The 19,296-nt window shown below is 47.1% G+C and overlaps 1 protein-coding gene across 4 annotated transcripts in view; it reads right to left on the bottom strand.

Moving 5' to 3' along the window:
- dmd (dystrophin) overlaps nt 1-19,296 on the bottom strand; it is a 290,129-nt gene that overhangs the window by 32,888 nt on the left and 237,945 nt on the right. For 3 of the 4 annotated variants that reach the window (XM_071330767.1, XM_071330769.1, XM_071330768.1), the window contains 3 exons: nt 3,074-3,135; nt 2,600-2,674; nt 541-742 (listed from right to left, as the gene is read on the bottom strand). In XM_071330767.1, coding sequence (XP_071186868.1) covers nt 541-742; nt 2,600-2,674; nt 3,074-3,135 — 339 coding nt within the window. Of the gene's footprint in view, nt 1-540; nt 743-2,599; nt 2,675-3,073; nt 3,136-18,637; nt 18,879-19,296 lie in introns of those variants that run through there. The other variant, XM_071330770.1, reaches the window with a different exon arrangement.

The following is a 19,296-nucleotide window of genomic DNA, read 5'->3' as shown; positions in this document are numbered from 1 at the left end:
GAGTCGATAGAGACGTGTCGTTAGGTACGTGTCGTTAGGGACGAGTCGATAGCGACGTGTCGTTAGGGACGAGTCGATAGAGACGTGTCGTTAGGGTCGTGTCGTTAGGGTTGTGTCGTTAGGTACGTGTCGTTAGGGACGAGTCGATATAGGGTCGTGTCGTTAGGGTCGTGTCGTTAGGGTACGTGTCGTTAGGGACGTGTCGTTAGGGTCGTGTCGTTAGGGTTGTGTCGTTAGGGACGTGTCGTTAAGTACGTGTTGTTAGGGACGTGTCGTTAGGGACGTGTCGTTAGGTACGTGTCGTTAGGGACGTGTCGTTAGGGACGTGTCGTTAGGGTCGTGTCGTTAGGGTTGTGTCGTTAGGGACGTGTTGTGAGGGACGTGTCGTTAAGTACGTGTCGATAGAGACGTGTCGTTAGGGACGTGTCGTTAGGGTCGTGTCGTTAGGGTTGTGTCGTTAGGGTCGTGTCGTTAGGGTTGTGTCGTTAGGTACGTGTCGTGAGGGACGTGTCGTGAGTGTTGTGTGTGTACTATACGTACGTGTCGTAAACATTGAGTAGCCAGTTGAGACACATGTCGACACACAGCGGGACGTTGACCAGGTTCCCATGCTGCTGGTCCAGTTTCTCATAGAGGCTGGTCAGACACGTCATCACCTGCATGATGTCCATCAGCTGCTCATTCTGCTTCAGGCCATGCTGCTCAAAGACCTCACACGCTGCGGGCATACCCAGGAGGTCCACTGGAGAGGAGAGGAGGGAGTTGAGAGGAGGAGATGAGGGAGGGGAGAGAGGAGAGGAGAGGAGTGGAGGAGATGAGGGAGGGGAGATAGGAGCAGTGGAGAAGGGAGGGAGGGGAGAGAGGAGTGGAGGAGGGAGGGAGGGAGGGGAGAGAGGAGTGGAGGAGGGGGGGAGAGAAGAGTGGAGTGGAGGAGACGAGATGAGGGAAGGAGGGAAGAAGAGGGTGAGTGAGTGTGGGTAAGAGAAAGAGAGAGTTACAGAGTAACTGATGTGCAACAGAGTAACTGATGTGCAACAGAGTAACTGATGTGCAACAGAGTAACTGATGTGTAACAGAGTAACTGATGTGTAACAGAGTAACTGATGTGTGACTGATGTGTAACAGAGTAACGTGTAACGTGAAAAGTAACTGATGTGCAACAGAGTAACTGATGTGTAACAGAGTATCTGATGTGTAACTGATGTGTAACAGAGTAACTGATGTGTAACAGAGTAACTGATGTGTAACAGAGTATCTGATGTGTAACAGTAACTGATGTGTAACTGATGTGTAACAGAGTATCTGATGTGTAACAGTAACTGATGTGTAACAGAGTAACTGATGTGTAACAGTAACTGATGTGTAACAGAGTAACTGATGTGTAACTGATGTGTAACAGAGTAACTGATGTGTAACTGATGTGTAACTGATGTGTAACAGAGTAACTGATGTGTAAGAGTAACTGATGTGCAACAGAGTAACGTATGTGTAACAGAGTATCTGATGTGTAACTGATGTGTAACAGAGTATTGAATCTGTGAGGTGTGATGGAGTAGAGGAGGTACTGCAGGGCAGTGAATCTGTGAGCGGTGATGGAGTAGAAGAGGTACTGCAGGGCAGTGAATCTGTGAGGGGTGATGGAGTAGAAGAGGTACTGCAGGGCAGTGACTCTGTGAGGGCTGATGGAGTAGAAGAGGTACTGCAGGGCAGTGAATCTGTGAGGGGTGATGGAGTAGAAGAGGTACTGCAGGGCAGTGAATCTGTGAGGGGTGATGGAGTAGAGGAGGTACTGCAGGGCAGTGAATCTGTGAGGGCTGATGGAGTAGAAGAGGTACTGCAGGGCAGTGAATCTGTGAGGGGTGATGGAGTAGAAGAGGTACTGCAGGGCAGTGAATCATTGAGGGGTGATGGAGTAGAAGAGGTACTGAAGGACAGTGACTCTGTGAGGGGTGATGGAGTAGAGGAGGTACTGAAGGACAGTGACTCTGTGAGGGGTGATGGAGTAGAGGAGGTACTGAAGGACAGTGACTCTGTGAGGGGTGATGGAGTAGAGGAGGTACTGAAGGACAGTGACTCTGTGAGGGGTGATGGAGTAGAGGAGGTACTGAAGGACAGTGACTCTGTGAGGGGTGATGGAGTAGAGGAGGTACTGAAGGACAGTGACTCTGTGAGGGGTGATGGAGTAGAGGAGGTACTGAAGGACAGTGACTCTGTGAGGGGTGATGGAGTAGAGGAGGTACTGAAGGACAGTGACTCTGTGAGGGGTGATGGAGTAGAGGAGGTACTGAAGGACAGTGACTCTGTGAGGGGTGATGGAGTAGAGGAGGTACTGAAGGACAGTGACTCTGTGAGGGGTGATGGAGTAGAGGAGGTACTGAAGGACAGTGACTCTGTGAGGGGTGATGGAGTAGAGGAGGTACTGAAGGACAGTGTGAGGGGGCTGGAGGGCTGATGGAGGAGATGAGGTCGTTTTGGGCGGTGACTCTGTGAGGGGTGATGGAGTAGAGGAGGTACTGAAGGACAGTGTGAGGGGGCTGGAGGGCTGATGGAGGAGATGAGGTCGTTTTGGGCGGTGACTCTGTGAGAGGGCTGGACTTACGACAGAGAGCTTTCTGCAGGCGCCTCAGCTTCATGGCTGTCCGGTAGGCTGAGAAACGCACGTTGTTCAGGTCGGCTGCAGAGACACATGGAGAGACAGTCACTAAAACTAAATACAGTGTGAAACAGTGCTATCTCCATCCATAACCAGCCATTGGCCTGCTACTTGACTTGATGTAGCTCGCTCACACGTTTGGTACAGTACAATACAATTGTATAGAGATAGGGTTGCACAATTCTGGAAACTTTCAATAAATTCTCTGGTTTTCCCGAAATCCTGGTTGGAGGATTCCCGGAATCAGAAGGGAATAAGCAGGAAATCCAACCGGGATGTCTGGGAAAACAGAACATTTATTGAAAGTTCACTGAATTTTGCAACCCTATACAGGGCAAACCTCATCAAGTGCATCTGAAATAGGTCCTACTTGACAAAGGTTCAATTTGTCTGTTGGTCCACTGTATGTGGACCTCTTACCCAGAGACTGGTAGAGGTCGGCCATCTTGGGATGGTCCCAGCATGTTGTCTGTGTCTGGTGGCTGGAGGAGAGGTCAGGAGAATACAGAGGTCAATACAACCAGGGCCGTGCATAGAACTTTTGTGATCCAAAAAAGTTTTACTCAACAGCTCGTTAAGCAATTATGACTTTCATTATTTAGTTCCATAGAAGCAATAGATGGACACATCTTAGAGGCAAATTAAACGACACAAATAAATATCCCTTAGCCTCAAATGCTTCAGTCTTATTCACTTTAATAATCCTACCATATGCTACAGTTACCACGACGACTTGCAGGCAGTGGGTTCAGAACAACAACAACAAAAAATGTACACAACAACAAATATTAGTGTGTGAATGTCTACCACCACCCACAAGGACACGTTGGAGATTGTAAGGGCAAAGGGGCCTGTGCTCTGCACAGGTAGAGTCCTGTCTGTCCACGTGCCTGAATACACACACACACACAGCGCAACGGACATGTTGACTGCAGAGTACACAAAGGGGTTATATCACGTGACGCCGTGTACACACTGATTGTGTGTGTGTGTCTGTGGGGTGAAGCAGGGTAAAGGAACCAGGGAAGACAGTGATGGGTCCCGTGGGGTGAAGCAGGGTAAAGGGACCAGGGAAGACAGTGATGGGTCCCGTGGGGTGAAGCAGGGTAAAGGGACCAGGGAAGACAGTAAAGACAGTGATTGGTCCTGTGGGGTGAAGCAGGGTAAGGGGACAAGGGAAGACAGTAAAGACAGTGATGGGTCCTGTGGGGTGAAGCAGGGTAAAGGGACCAGGGAAGACAGTAAAGACAGTGAATGGTCCTGTGGGGTGAAGCAGGGTAAGGGGACAAGGGAAGACAGTAAAGACAGTGATGGGTCCTGTGGGGTGAAGCAGGGTAAGGGGACCAGGGAAGACAGTAGTCCTGTGGGGTGAAGCAGGGTAAAGGGACCAGGGAAGACAGTAAAGACAGTGATTGGTCCTGTGGGGTGAAGCAGGGTAAGGGGACAAGGGAAGACAGTAAAGACAGTGATGGGTCCTGTGGGGTGAAGCAGGGTAAAGGGACCAGGGAAGACATTAAAGACTGATGGGTCCTGTGGGGTGAAGCAGGGTAAAGGGACCAGGGAAGACAGTAAAGACAGTGATTGGTCCTGTGGGGTGAAGCAGGGTATGGGGACAAGGGAAGACAGTAAAGACAGTGATGGGTCCTGTGGGGTGAAGCAGGGTAAAGGGACCAGGGTAGACAGTAAAGACAGTGATTGGTCCTGTGGGGTGAAGCAGGGTAAGGGGACAAGGGAAGACAGTAAAGACAGTGATTGGTCCTGTGGGGTGAAGCAGGGTAAGGGGACAAGGGAAGACAGTAAAGACAGTGATGGGTCCTGTGGGGTGAAGCAGGGTAAGGGGACCAGGGAAGACAGTGGTCCTGTGGGGTGAAGCAGGGTAAAGGGACCAGGGAAGACAGTAAAGACAGTGATTGGTCCTGTGGGGTGAAGCAGGGTAAGGGGACAAGGGAAGACAGTAAAGACAGTGATGGGTCCTGTGGGGTGAAGCAGGGTAAAGGGACCAGGGAAGACATTAAAGACTGATGGGTCCTGTGGGGTGAAGCAGGGTAAAGGGACCAGGGAAGACAGTAAAGACAGTGATTGGTCCTGTGGGGTGAAGCAGGGTATGGGGACAAGGGAAGACAGTAAAGACAGTGATGGGTCCTGTGGGGTGAAGCAGGGTAAAGGGACCAGGGTAGACAGTAAAGACAGTGATTGGTCCTGTGGGGTGAAGCAGGGTAAGGGGACAAGGGAAGACAGTAAAGAAAGTGATGGGTCCTGTGGGGTGAAGCAGGGTAAAGGGACCAGGGAAGACAGTAAAGACAGTGATTGGTCCTGTGGTGTGAAGCAGGGTAAGGGGACAAGGGAAGACAGTAAAGACAGTGATGGGTCCTGTGGGGTGAAGCAGGGTAAAGGGACCAGGGAAGACAGTAAAGACAGTGATTGGTCCTGTGGGGTGAAGCAGGGTAAAGGGACCAGGGAAGACAGTAAAGACAGTGATGGGTCCTGTGGGGTGAAGCAGGGTAAAGGGACCAGGGAAGACAGTAAAGACAGTGATGGGTCCTGTGGGGTGAACCAGGGTAAAGGGACCAGGGAAGACAGTAAAGACAGTGATGTGTCCTGTGGGGTGAAGCAGGGTAAAGGGACCAGGGAAGACATTAAAGACTGATGGGTCCTGTGGGGTGAAGCAGGGTAAAGGGACCAGGGAAGACAGTAAAGACAGTGATGGGTCCTGTGGGGTGAAGCAGGGTAAAGGGACCAGGGAAGACAGTAAAGACAGTGATGGGTCCTGTGGGGTGAAGCAGGGTAAAGGGACCAGGGAAGACAGTGAGTGATGGTTCCTGCATTCCAAACACAACTCAGACTAAAACTCTCAGCATGACCCTCTCTCACCTTGGCAAAGAGGACAGCCGCTGCTGGCTCCACTGGAGTGTGTGTGTGTGTGTGTGTGTGTGTGTGTGTGTGTGTGTGTGTGTGGCGGCAGTTAAACTGGCTAGCTGTTATATAATTCCACCTGCTTTTACAGTGACTCTGTGTCAAATCACTTAGTCAAGCCAAAGTGTTAGCTACTAGTTACAGTACTACCTCTCTCCTCTCCTCCACCTCCTCATCCACCTCTCCTCTCTTCCTCTCTTCCTCTCATCCACCTCTCCTCTCTTCCTCTCTTCCTCTCCTCCACCTCTCCATTCCTCTTTCTCCTTCTCCTATATCTCCCATCATCACACCTACTCCTCACCACTGCTGCCAGCTCAAAGTAGATTGAAGAAATGTGTGTGAATAGAACAGGAGTGGGTAAGGGGGTGTATGAGGAAGTGTGTGGAGACGTGATGCGTCAGAAGGTTTAGACAAGAAGTCAAGTCAATGTTACTTCCCAAATGACAAAAAATGACACAATGTTACGTCCCAAATGACCCTTTATTGTGCACTCCTTTTGACCAAGAGGGAATAGGGTGTCATTTGGGACGCATATTAAACAAATCAAAATACATTATATGTTTGAGATTCTTCTACGTAGCCACTCTTTGCCTCGATGACAGCTTTGCACACTCTTGGCATTCTCTCAAACAGCTTCATGAGGAATGCTTTTCTAACAGTTTTGAAGGAGTTCCCACATATGCTGAGCACTTGTTGGCTGCTTTTCCTTCACTCTGCGTTCCAACTCATCCCAAACCATCTCAATTCGGTTGACGTCGGGTGGTTGTGGAGGCCAGGTCATCTGATGCAGCACTCCATCCCTCGGTTTTTGCGACTGCACTTGAAGAAACTTCTTCAACAAAGTTCTTCATGTCTTAAAGTAATGATGGACTGTCATTTCTCTTTGCTTACTTGAGCTGTTCTTGCCATAATCTGGATTTGGTCTTTTACTAAATAGGGCTATCTTCTGTATACCACACCTACCTTGTCACAACACAACTGATTGGCTCAAACACATTAAAAAGTAAAGAAATTCCACAAATTAACTTTGAACAATGCACACCTGTTAATTGAAATTCATTCCAGGTGGCTACCTCATGAAGCTGGTTGAGAGAATGCCAAGAGTGTGCAAAGCTGTCATCAAGGCAAAGGGTGGCTACCAATGTGACGGAGGAAACACCGTCCAACTGGCAACCGTGTCAGCGTGCATACGCCCGGGCCACCACAGAAGCTGCTAGCGCACGATGGTACAAGGACATCCCCTAACCCGGACGACGCTGGGGCCAAACCCTCCCCTAACCCGGACGACGCTGGGGCCAAACCCTCCCCTAACCCGGACGACGCTGGGGCCAAACCCTCCCCTAACCCGGACGACGCTGGGGCCAAACCCTCCCCTAACCCGGACGACGCTGGGGCCAAACCCTCCCCTAACCCGGACGACGCTGGGGCCAAACCCTCCCCTAACCCGGACGACGCTGGGGCCAAACCCTCCCCTAACCCGGACGACGCTGGGGCCAAACCCTCCCCTAACCCGGACGACGCTGGGCCAAACCCTCCCCTAACCCGGACGACGCTGGGCCAAACCCTCCCCTAACCCGGACGACGCTGGGGCCAAACCCTCCCCTAACCCGGACGACGCTGGGCCAAACCCTCCCCTAACCCGGACGACGCTGGGGCCAAACCCTCCCCTAACCCGGACGACGCTGGGCCAAACCCTCCCCTAACCCGGACGACGCTGGGCCAAACCCTCCCCTAACCCGGACGACGCTGGGCCAAACCCTCCCCTAACCCGGACGACGCTGGGCCAAACCCTCCCCTAACCCGGACGACGCTGGGCCAAACCCTCCCCTAACCCGGACGACGCTGGGCCAAACCCTCCCCTAACCCGGACGACGCTGGGCCAAACCCTCCCCTAACCCGGACGACGCTGGGGCCAAACCCTCCCCTAACCCGGACGACGCTGGGCCAAACCCTCCCCTAACCCGGACGACGCTGGGCCAAACCCTCCCCTAACCCGGACGACGCTGGGGCCAAACCCTCCCCTAACCCGGACGACGCTGGGCCAAACCCTCCCCTAACCCGGACGACGCTGGGGCCAAACCCTCCCCTAACCCGGACGACGCTGGGGCCAAACCCTCCCCTAACCCGGACGACGCTGGGGCCAAACCCTCCCCTAACCCGGACGACGCTGGGGCCAAACCCTCCCCTAACCCGGACGACGCTGGGGCCAAACCCTCCCCTAACCCGGACGACGCTGGGCCAAACCCTCCCCTAACCCGGACGACGCTGGGCCAAACCCTCCCCTAACCCGGACGACGCTGGGGCCAAACCCTCCCCTAACCCGGACGACGCTGGGCCAAACCCTCCCCTAACCCGGACGACGCTGGGCCAAACCCTCCCCTAACCCGGACGACGCTGGGCCAAACCCTCCCCTAACCTGGACGACGCTGGGCCAAACCCTCCCCTAACCCGGACGACGCTGGGGCCAAACCCTCCCCTAACCCGGACGACGCTGGGGCCAAACCCTCCCCTAACCCGGACGACGCTGGGGCCAAACCCTCCCCTAACCCGGACGACGCTGGGGCCAAACCCTCCCCTAACCCGGACGACGCTGGGGCCAAACCCTCCCCTAACCCGGACGACGCTGGGGCCAAACCCTCCCCTAACCCGGACGACGCTGGGCCAAACCCTCCCCTAACCCGGACGACGCTGGGGCCAAACCCTCCCCTAACCCGGACGACGCTGGGGCCAAACCCTCCCCTAACCCGGACGACGCTGGGCCAAACCCTCCCCTAACCCGGACGACGCTGGACCAAACCCTCCCCTAACCCGGACGACGCTGGACCAAACCCTCCCCTAACCCGGACGACGCTGGGGCCAAACCCTCCCCTAACCCGGACGACGCTGGGGCCAAACCCTCCCCTAACCCGGACGACGCTGGGCCAAACCCTCCCCTAACCCGGACGACGCTGGGGCCAAACCCTCCCCTAACCCGGACGACGCTGGGGCCAAACCCTCCCCTAACCCGGACGACGCTGGGCCAAACCCTCCCCTAACCCGGACGACGCTGGGGCCAAACCCTCCCCTAACCCGGACGACGCTGGGGCCAAACCCTCCCCTAACCCGGACGACGCTGGGGCCAAACCCTCCCCTAACCCGGACGACGCTGGGGCCAAACCCTCCCCTAACCCGGACGACGCTGGACCAAACCCTCCCCTAACCCGGACGACGCTGGGCCAAACCCTCCCCTAACCCGGACGACGCTGGGCCAAATGTGCGCTACCTCTTGGATCTCCCCGTCGCGGCCGGCTGCGACACAGCCCGGGATCGAACCCGGATCTGTAGTGACGCCTCTAGCACTGCGATGCAGAGCCTTAGACCGCTGTGCCACTCGGGAGGCCCCTTCCATAGTATGTTGATTAACCTGGTTGTTCATGTAGCAAAATCTTCTGCTGGCACACCCTGGCTATATAATGGTGTTATCTCACCAGCATTTAGGCTAAGTAACGGAATACCATCCCTGATTTGAAGGTGTGTCTCAATGTATGCATGATGTCATAGCCACTCCTTCTATAAAATTATACTAGCCAATGTTTTCCCCTTGTAACCAGGTTGTCACATGGAGGTGAAAAGACGTCTTCCACAAGGCCTTGTAGTCTCCACTAGACATGTACATCCTGTATATAAATATGAAACACACCAGTACTAGTACTTTACATCACTATGAAGTGGAGAGTAATCCCATCAGGCATTTCCAGGAAGAGACTGATCCTCTCACCAATTCTATTTTTAAACATTCTATCAATTCTATGTTTATTCATGTCATTGTTATTAAAAGACGTTCAGTAGAGGCCAGAATGTCACGGTCGTGTGTAGAGGTGGACCAAGGCGCAGCGGATGTTGAGTTCCACATATTTATTAAAAAATTGAAACTTAGCAACACAAAACAATAAACCAAATAAATAAACAAACAACGAAACGTGACAACGTGGTGCACATGCACAAAACACAATATCCCACAAAACACAGGTGGGAAAAATAGCTACTTAAATATGATTCCCAATTAGAGACAACGACAAACAGCTGCCTCTAATTGGGAACCACATTAGCACCAACATAGAAAGAAATAAACTAGAACACCCATATAGAAATAATAAACTAGAACACCCCCCAGTCACGCCCTGACATACTACACCATAGAGAAACAATGGCTCTCTATGGTCAGGGCGTGACACAGAGTGAATGACTGAATGGTTTCCATAGAGACTATATTGAAGTAGGAGTATTCACGTTGCACTACTACTCTACCAATACTCTATACTAGTGGAGCCTATAAGCTATGTTCTAAATTATAAACTGGCTGGTTCCAGGCCTGAATGCTGATTGGCTGACAGCCGTGGTATATCAGACCGTATACCATGCGTATGACAAAACATTTATTTTTACTGCTCTAATTACGTTGGTAACCCGTTTATAATAGCAATAAGGCACCGTGGGGGTTTGTGGTATGTCGGCAATATACCAGGCACTCAACGGTGCGTCGTGCTTAAGAACAGCCCTTAGCCGTGGTATATTGCCGACATACCCCCGAGGTGCCTTATTGCCGTTGGCCATATACCACAAACCCCTGAGGTGGCTTATTGCCGTTGGCCATATACCACAAACCCCCGAGGTGTCTTATTGCCGTTGGCCATATACCACAAACCCCCGAGGTGCCTTATTGCCGTTGGCCATATACCACAAACCCCCGAGGTGCCTTATTGCCGTTGGCCATATACCACAAACCCCCGAGGTGCCTTATTGCCGTTGGCCATATACCACAAACCCCCGAGGTGCCTTATTGCCGTTGGCCATATACCACAAACCCCCGAGGTGCCTTATTGACGTTGGCCATATACCACAAACCCCCGAGGTGCCTTATTGCCGTTGGCCATATACCACAAACCCCCGAGGTGCCTTATTGCCGTTGGCCATATACCACAAACCCCCGAGGTGCCTTATTGCTTAAGTGGCTTCTTTGACCCCAACCCTGTTTTGAGGACCACCTTAAACCAAGACAGATGTGAGAACACATGATAATACCGTAGGAATCTCTTCAAGACAGTTAACCAGCTGTTATGTCTAGTCTAACTCTAAAATAACAGTTAACCAGCTGATATGTCTAGTCTAACTTTAAAATAACAGTTAACCAGCTGATATGTCTAGTCTAACTCTAAAATAACAGTTAACCAGCTGCTATGTCTAGTCTAACTCTAAAATAACAGTTAACCAGCTGCTATGTCTAGTCTAACTCTAAAATAACAGTTAACCAGCTGCTATGTCTAACTTTAAAATAACAGTTAACCAGCTGATATGTCTAGTCTAACTCTAAAATAACAGTTAACCAGCTGCTATGTCTAGTCTAACTCTAAAATAACAGTTAACCAGCTGATATGTCTAGTCTAACTTTAAAATAACAGTTAACCAGCTGCTATGTCTAGTCTAACTCTAAAATAACAGTTAACCAGCTGCTATGTCTAGTCTAACTCTAAAATAACAGTTAACCAGCTGCTATGTCTAGTCTAACTCTAAAATAACAGTTAACCAGCTGCTATGTCTAGTCTAACTCTAAAATAACAGTTAACCAGCTGCTATGTCTAGTCTAACTCTAAAATAACAGTTAACCAGCTGCTATGTCTAGTCTAACTCTAAAATAACAGCAGTTAACCAGCTGATATGTCTAGTCTAACTCTAAAATAACAGTTAACCAGCTGCTATGTCTAGTCTAACTCTAAAATAACAGTTAACCAGCTGCTATGTCTAGTCTAACTCTAAAATAACAGCAGTTAACCAGCTGTTATGTCTAGTCTAACTCTAAAATAACAGCAGTTAACCAGCTGCTATGTCTAGTCTAACTCTAAAATAACAGTTAACCAGCTGATATGTCTAGTCTAACTCTAAAATAACAGTTAACCAGCTGATATGTCTAGTCTAACTCTAAAATAACAGTTAACCAGCTGATATGTCTAGTCTAACTCTAAAATAACAGTTAACCAGCTGATATGTCTAGTCTAACTCTAAAATAACAGCAGTTAACCAGCTGTTATGTCTAGTCTAACTCTAAAATAACAGTTAACCAGCTGCTATGTCTAGTCTAACTCTAAAATAACAGTTAACCAGCTGCTATGTCTAGTCTAACTCTAAAATAACAGTTAACCAGCTGATATGTCTAGTCTAACTCTAAAATAACAGTTAACCAGCTGCTATGTCTAGTCTAACTCTAAAATAACAGTTAACCAGCTGATATGTCTAGTCTAACTCTAAAATAACAGTTAACCAGCTGATATGTCTAGTCTAACTCTAAAATAACAGTTAACCAGCTGCTATGTCTAGTCTAACTCTAAAATAACAGTTAACCAGCTGATATGTCTAGTCTAACTCTAAAATAACAGTTAACCAGCTGATATGTCTAGTCTAACTCTAAAATAACAGTTAACCAGCTGATATGTCTAGTCTAACTCTAAAATAACAGCAGTTAACCAGCTGCTATGTCTAGTCTAACTCTAAAATAACAGTTAACCAGCTGATATGTCTAGTCTAACTCTAAAATAACAGTTAACCAGCTGATATGTCTAGTCTAACTCTAAAATAACAGTTAACCAGCTGATATGTCTAGTCTAACTCTAAAATAACAGTTAACCAGCTGCTATGTCTAGTCTAACTCTAAAATAACAGTTAACCAGCTGATATGTCTAGTCTAACTCTAAAATAACAGTTAACCAGCTGCTATGTCTAGTCTAACTCTAAAATAACAGCAGTTAACCAGCTGATATGTCTAGTCTAACTCTAAAATAACAGCAGTTAGCCAGTCTAACTCTAAAATAACAGTTAACCAGCTGATATGTCTAGTCTAACTCTAAAATAACAGTTAACCAGCTGCTATGTCTAGTCTAACTCTAAAATAACAGTTAACCAGCTGCTATGTCTAGTCTAACTCTAAAATAACAGTTAACCAGCTGATATGTCTAGTCTAACTCTAAAATAACAGTTAACCAGCTGCTATGTCTAGTCTAACTCTAAAATAACAGCAGTTAACCAGCTGTTATGTCTAGTCTAACTCTAAAATAACAGCAGTTAACCAGCTGCTATGTCTAGTCTAACTCTAAAATAACAGTTAACCAGCTGATATGTCTAGTCTAACTCTAAAATAACAGTTAACCAGCTGCTATGTCTAGTCTAACTCTAAAATAACAGCAGTTAACCAGCTGCTATGTCTAGTCTAACTCTAAAATAACAGTTAACCAGCTGATATGTCTAGTCTAACTCTAAAATAACAGTTAACCAGCTGCTATGTCTAGTCTAACTCTAAAATAACAGTTAACCAGCTGCTATGTCTAGTCTAACTCTAAAAGTACCAGCTTATGTCTAGTCTAACTCTAAAATAACAGTTAAGCTTATGTCTAGTCTAACTCTAAAAGTCCAGCTATGTCTAGTCTAACTCTAAAATAACAGTTAACCAGCTGCTATGTCTAGTCTAACTCTAAAATAACAGTTAACCAGCTGCTAACTCTAAAATAACAGCAGTTAACCAGCTGATATGTCTAGTCTAACTCTATAACATTACCAGCTGCTATGTCTAGTCTAACTCTAAAATAACAGTTAACCAGCTGCTATGTCTAGTCTAACTCTAAAATAACAGTTAACCAGCTGATATGTCTAGTCTAACTCTAAAATAACAGTTAACCAGCTGCTATGTCTAGTCTAACTCTAAAATAACAGTTAACCAGCTGCTATGTCTAGTCTAACTCTAAAATAACCAGTTAACCAGCTGCTATGTCTAGTCTAACTCTAAAATAACAGTTAACCAGCTGTATGTCTAGTCTAACTCTAGAATAACAGTTAACCAGCTGCTATGTCTAGTCTAACTCTAAAATAACAGCAGTTAACCAGCTGTTATGTCTAGTCTAACTCTAAAATAACAGTTAACCAGCTGATATGTCTAGTCTAACTCTAAAATAACAGCAGTTAACCAGCTGCTATGTCTAGTCTAACTCTAAAATAACAGTTAACCAGCTGATATGTCTAGTCTAACTCTAAAATAACAGTTAACCAGCTGATATGTCTAGTCTAACTCTAAAATAACAGTTAACCAGCTGATATGTCTAGTCTAACTCTAAAATAACAGTTAACCAGCTGCTATGTCTAGTCTAACTCTAAAATAACAGTTAACCAGCTGCTATGTCTAGTCTAACTTAAAATAACAGTTAACCAGCTGATGTCTAGTCTAACTCTAAAATAACAGTTAACCAGCTGATATGTCTAGTCTAACTCTAAAGCTAGTATATGTCTAGTCTAACTCTAAAATAACAGTTAACCAGCTGCTATGTCTAGTCTAACTCTAGAATAACAGTTAACCAGCTGCTATGTCTAGTCTAACTCTAAAAGCTGATATGTCTAGTCTAACTCTAAAATAACAGTTAACCAGCTGCTATGTCTAGTCTAACTCTAAAATAACAGTTAACCAGCTGATATGTCTAGTCTAACTCTAAAATAACAGTTAACCAGCTGCTATGTCTAGTCTAACTCTAAAATAACAGCAGTTAACCAGCTGATATGTCTAGTCTAACTCTAAAATAACAGTTAACCAGCTGCTATGTCTAGTCTAACTCTAAAATAACAGCAGTTAACCAGCTGATATGTCTAGTCTAACTCTAAAATAACAGTTAACCAGCTGATATGTCTAGTCTAACTCTAAAATAACAGTTAACCAGCTGCTATGTCTAGTCTAACTCTAAAATAACAGTTAACCAGCTGCTATGTCTAGTCTAACTCTAAAATAACAGCAGTTAACCAGCTGTTATGTCTAGTCTAACTCTAAAATAACAGTTAACCAGCTGCTATGTCTAGTCTAACTCTAAAATAACAGTTAACCAGCTGCTATGTCTAGTCTAACTCTAAAATAACAGCAGTTAACCAGCTGTTATGTCTAGTCTAACTCTAAAATAACAGTTAACCAGCTGATATGTCTAGTCTAACTCTAAAATAACAGCAGTTAACCAGCTGCTATGTCTAGTCTAACTCTAAAATAACAGTTAACCAGCTGATATGTCTAGTCTAACTCTAAAATAACAGTTAACCAGCTGATATGTCTAGTCTAACTCTAAAACAACAGCAGTGTAATGATCCTAATAAACCTGCCATGCAAACTGTAGCTACTGTGAGACTAGAGCATGGCACAGTGTGTGTGTGTGTGTGTGTGTGTGTGTGTGTGTGTGTGTGTGTGTGTGTGTGTGTGTGTGTGTGTGTGTGTGTGTGTGTGTGTGTGTGTGTGTGTGTGTGTGTAGCAGCACACTAGAGCTAGAGCGAGATTCATTATTCATGCTGTGTCCTTTCTGTGACCAGGAATCTGTGTCTCTTTGAGATGTCAACCTCTTTTACTAGAAAGACCTGCCTGCCTGTCTGACCGCTGTAATCCAGTAGGTCTCCTGTCTGCTGTAATCCAGTAGGTCTCCTCTCTGCCCGCTGTAATCCAGTAGGTCTCCTGTCTGCCCGCTGTAATCCAGTAGGTCTCCTGTCTGCCCGCTGTAATCAAGTAGGTCTCCTGTCTGCCCGCTGTAATCCAGTAGGTCTCCTGTCTGCCCGCTGTAATCCAGTAGGTCTCCTGTCTGCCCGCTGTAATCCAGTAGGTCTCCTGTCTGCCCGCTGTAATCCAGTAGGTCTCCTGTCTGCTGTAATCCAGTAGGTCTCCTGTCTGCTGTAATCCAGTAGGTCTCCTGTCTGCCCGCTGTAATAAAGTAGGTCTTCTTCTGTATGTCATCATGTAAATATGGTACTGAAGCGGACATATTGGATCTGCTGCTGCTACTGCTGAGGTGAAACTCTTGTCAACTATCCAGAGCTTGTTTTAGCTCAATCCAAGATTATCATGTAACATTTTTTATTTTTATTTTTTTTAACCTTTATTTAACTAGGCAAGTCAGTTAAGAACCAAATCTTATTTACGATGACTGCCTACCCCGGGCCAAACCCGGACGACGCTGGGCCAATTGTGTGCCGCCCTATGGGACTCCCAATCACGGCCGGTTGTGATACAGCCTGGAATGGAACCAGGGTGTCTATAGTGACGCCTCTAGCACTGAGATGCAGTGCAATAGACCGCTGCTTTCTGGATTGTGTCAAGATCATCATGTAACCAAGTGGTTTCCAACCAGGGGTACTAGGACTCCTGGGGGTACTTGGCCTTTCCACACGGGCTACTTGAGAAGACTCATGAGGCCATAGGCCTACTGGTAAAATGCACATGAGGGGTACGCCAGGCAGAGCAGAACTCAGTTGGTGGAACAGTAACCGAAAAAGGGAACCACAGACGTAACCTTTCAAAGGCTTTTTGTTTTGGGTTCTTGCAGGTGCAACCACACTTGAAGTGTGTCACTGTGGGGTGAAGCAGCATTTACCTGGTAATAATGCAGTATGAAGGGAGACTGAGAGGTGACTATGGCCGCGGGAAGATGTTTTGCCATGGGGGGTGAAATTGGTGAAATTATAAAAATATTTAAATAAATTGTGATTTACCAGGGGGTTCTACAGCCCCCTCAGCACCCCTACTTCCTACAACTAGGACCACAGGGCTACCTTCACCTTGTCAAGTGTAAAACACCCTTTAGGGAAACAAAGTAGCTCTTGTTTATGAATCCCAAAGAAAAATAAGTCCTTATTGAGTAATTGATATGTAATAACCAATTGACCAGGTCATCCTAGCAGTCAGCTCCACCAGCCAGAGACCACACCCATGTGAGAGACCACACCCATGTCCACAGACAGGTGCGAGACCACACCCATGTCCACAGACAGGTGAGAGACCACACCCATATGAGAGACCACACCCATGTCCACAGACAGGTGAGAGACCACACCCTCAAAATGTGTTCAGGTAAGAATGATGTTATGTTATATCAGTGGGATAAATTGATGTCCTATCCTACTTCATAAAATACACACCCTTGACCACACACACACACACACACACACACACACACACACACACACACACACACACACACACACACACACACACACACACACACACACACACACACACACACACACACACACACACACACACACAGGTCTTAATATGTCTTAATATATCTCTCTGGTCACCCCCAAAACCAATTCCTCCTTTGGCCGCCTCTCCTTCCAGTTCTCTGCTGCCAATGACTGGAACGAACTACAAAAATCTCTGAAACTGGAAACACTTATCTCCCTCACTAGCTATAAGCACCAGCTGTCAGAGCAGCTCACATATTACTGCACCTGTACATAGCCCATCTATAATTTAGCCCAAACAACTACTGCTTCCCCTACTGTATTTATTTATTTTGCTCCTTTGTACCCCATTATTTCTATCTTTACTTTGCACATTCTTCCACTGCAAATCTACCATTCCAGTGTTTTACTTACTATATTGTATTTACTTCGCCACCATGGCCTTCTTTTGCCTTTACCTCCCTTATCTCACCTCACTTGCTCACATTGTATAAAGACTTATTTTTCTACTGTATTATTGACTGTATGTTTGTTTTACTCCATGTGTAACTATGTGTTGTTGTATGTGTCGAACTGCTTTGCTTTATCTTGGCCAGGTCGGAATTGTAAATGAGAACTTGTTCTCAACTAGTCTACCTGGTTAAATAAAGGTGAAATAAAAATAAATAAATAAATGTGTGAAGACGTTGTCACAAGTTTGAAGAAATGTTTGAATGACTCACGTGGAATCTCAATAATTCATAATAGAAGGTTTCATTTTTCCCATAAATGTGAAATATGAAGTGTGCATCATTTATGGTTCTTGCATTAATAAAATAGCTAATCTTTAACCCCAATACATGCTGTCATAGACGGTATTATAAATAGCACACAGCAATAAAAGTGTCTTACTAATGACAAGTAGTCCAGTATTATAGCTCAAACCCTTACTGTGAATTATAAACCTCCACAATCCACACACTCATTGATATATGATCCTTATACACACACACACACACACACGACAGAAGAATACCCAGACGTGCCTAGGCACATCACACTCTTCCAAGCCGAGGTGAACGAAAAGAAAGGCAGTGAAAAGCAAGATGCGTTTTGGATCTCACGCTCGAGCTGTATTTTGTCACGCACGCACGCGCGCCCACACACACACGTTACACGCACAAAACCTGCAGTCACATTTCTGTCCAAAAATCTGCACCCGCCCCCGATTCCTCGCACACATTTCACGACTACAATCGTATGTTTTATCAACGGTATAAACAGTGCATATAAATGTAATGCATTTATTTATGTGATTATAACAGTGAACATCCGTTCTTCATTCATTGCCCAGAGAGAGACTACCCTCGTGATTGAGTACCAACAGGGAGATTGGAAATGTTGACCGCTGCTCGGCTCAGCACCTTTTTATAAGGCCGTCTGCAAACAATGAACGGCCCATCTCGGGTTGACAACACCAAACAGGCAAATATACCGCGCGCACAATTGCACTAAATTGCAGAAACAATCACCCTGAAATCAGCCTTGCTATCACACCAAGGTGATATTTACCCTCTGTGTGTGTGAAGGAACGCTCGACGGACGCAGTGACTGTGGCGAGAAGAAGACAGGGAGATCTTCTATGAAATAAAACAGTTAACGCACACAGATAATACATAATGATAGGAAATAATTAAATAAAACGTTGAAAAGCAAGCTGCATGACGAATTCTCCTCCAAAACCTCCATTATCGAAGGGATTCGGGACAATCATGTCGATATGCCGGTTAGAGGGCCATAACCACCCCGGATCCTGTCGCCCTAGCGGGGGACGCTTTGTAGTCCCCCCGAACACCTGCTGGGTTTGGCTAGCTTAGCTTTAGATAACACCACCACATCTGCTGGCTGCTACTGCTTACTCTGCCTCTCTGTGGTGAACACTACCCAAGCAGTCTGTCTCTGCCTCCTTTCCACTGCGTCCTCTGTACACTGCTTGCTAGGCACGCCAGCACATTGTCACAGGCAGCACACAGGCAGTAGCCGAATCTACCATACTGCATTCATTCTGTAGATGCATTGCCCACTTACTTTCGTAGCTGCTCCCTCATCTCTTGACGTTTTAATCGCAGATCCCAGTGTTATTTAGAAAAGCCCCAAACACGGCGGATTCTGAACAGTGATGGCAATCCTCGAACCGTCCTCTGTGGGAGAAAACGTCCGATCTAGCCGTGTTCCGTTCCCGCAAGCAGTTCACAGAGGCTGGCTTCTCGGCTGTGCTGGCCAGACTAGGCGGAGTTATGATTCCTGCTGCCTCCCTTCCCCCATCCTATTCAATAAGGAGCTCTCTCCTGCTCAGCTGAGAGAGGGAGATATTTTCTTTTTTTGATTGAGGAGAGAGGGCGTTTCTTCAGTGCAAGGACTTTAATCCAGAGTTTATAAAGTAGATATTGTAGTCCACCAGAATGTTCTTTCATTTAACTGGGAAAGAAAAGCTCTCTCACCTCCGCAGATCTCTGGAGTTTTCTGCTATTCCCATGTTATTATCTTTTCATTACTATGCTACTAATCGGTTAACTACGGCTCATCTACTGAGGTGTGTGTGTGTGTGTGTGTGTGTGTGTGTGTGTGTGTGTGTGTGTGTGTGTGTGTGTGTGTGTGTGTGTGTGTGTGTGTGTGTGTGTGTGTGTGTGTGTGTGTGTACAGTATATTATTACATCTATGGCTGTCTAGCAATGATGAACAACCAA

Source organism: Salvelinus alpinus, chromosome 10 (assembly GCF_045679555.1).
Source record: "Salvelinus alpinus chromosome 10, SLU_Salpinus.1, whole genome shotgun sequence".
Classification (NCBI taxonomy): Eukaryota; Metazoa; Chordata; class Actinopteri; order Salmoniformes; family Salmonidae; genus Salvelinus; species Salvelinus alpinus.
The sequence above is the reverse complement of the archived record's forward strand: the minus strand, read 5'-3'. Positions and strand labels throughout refer to the sequence as shown.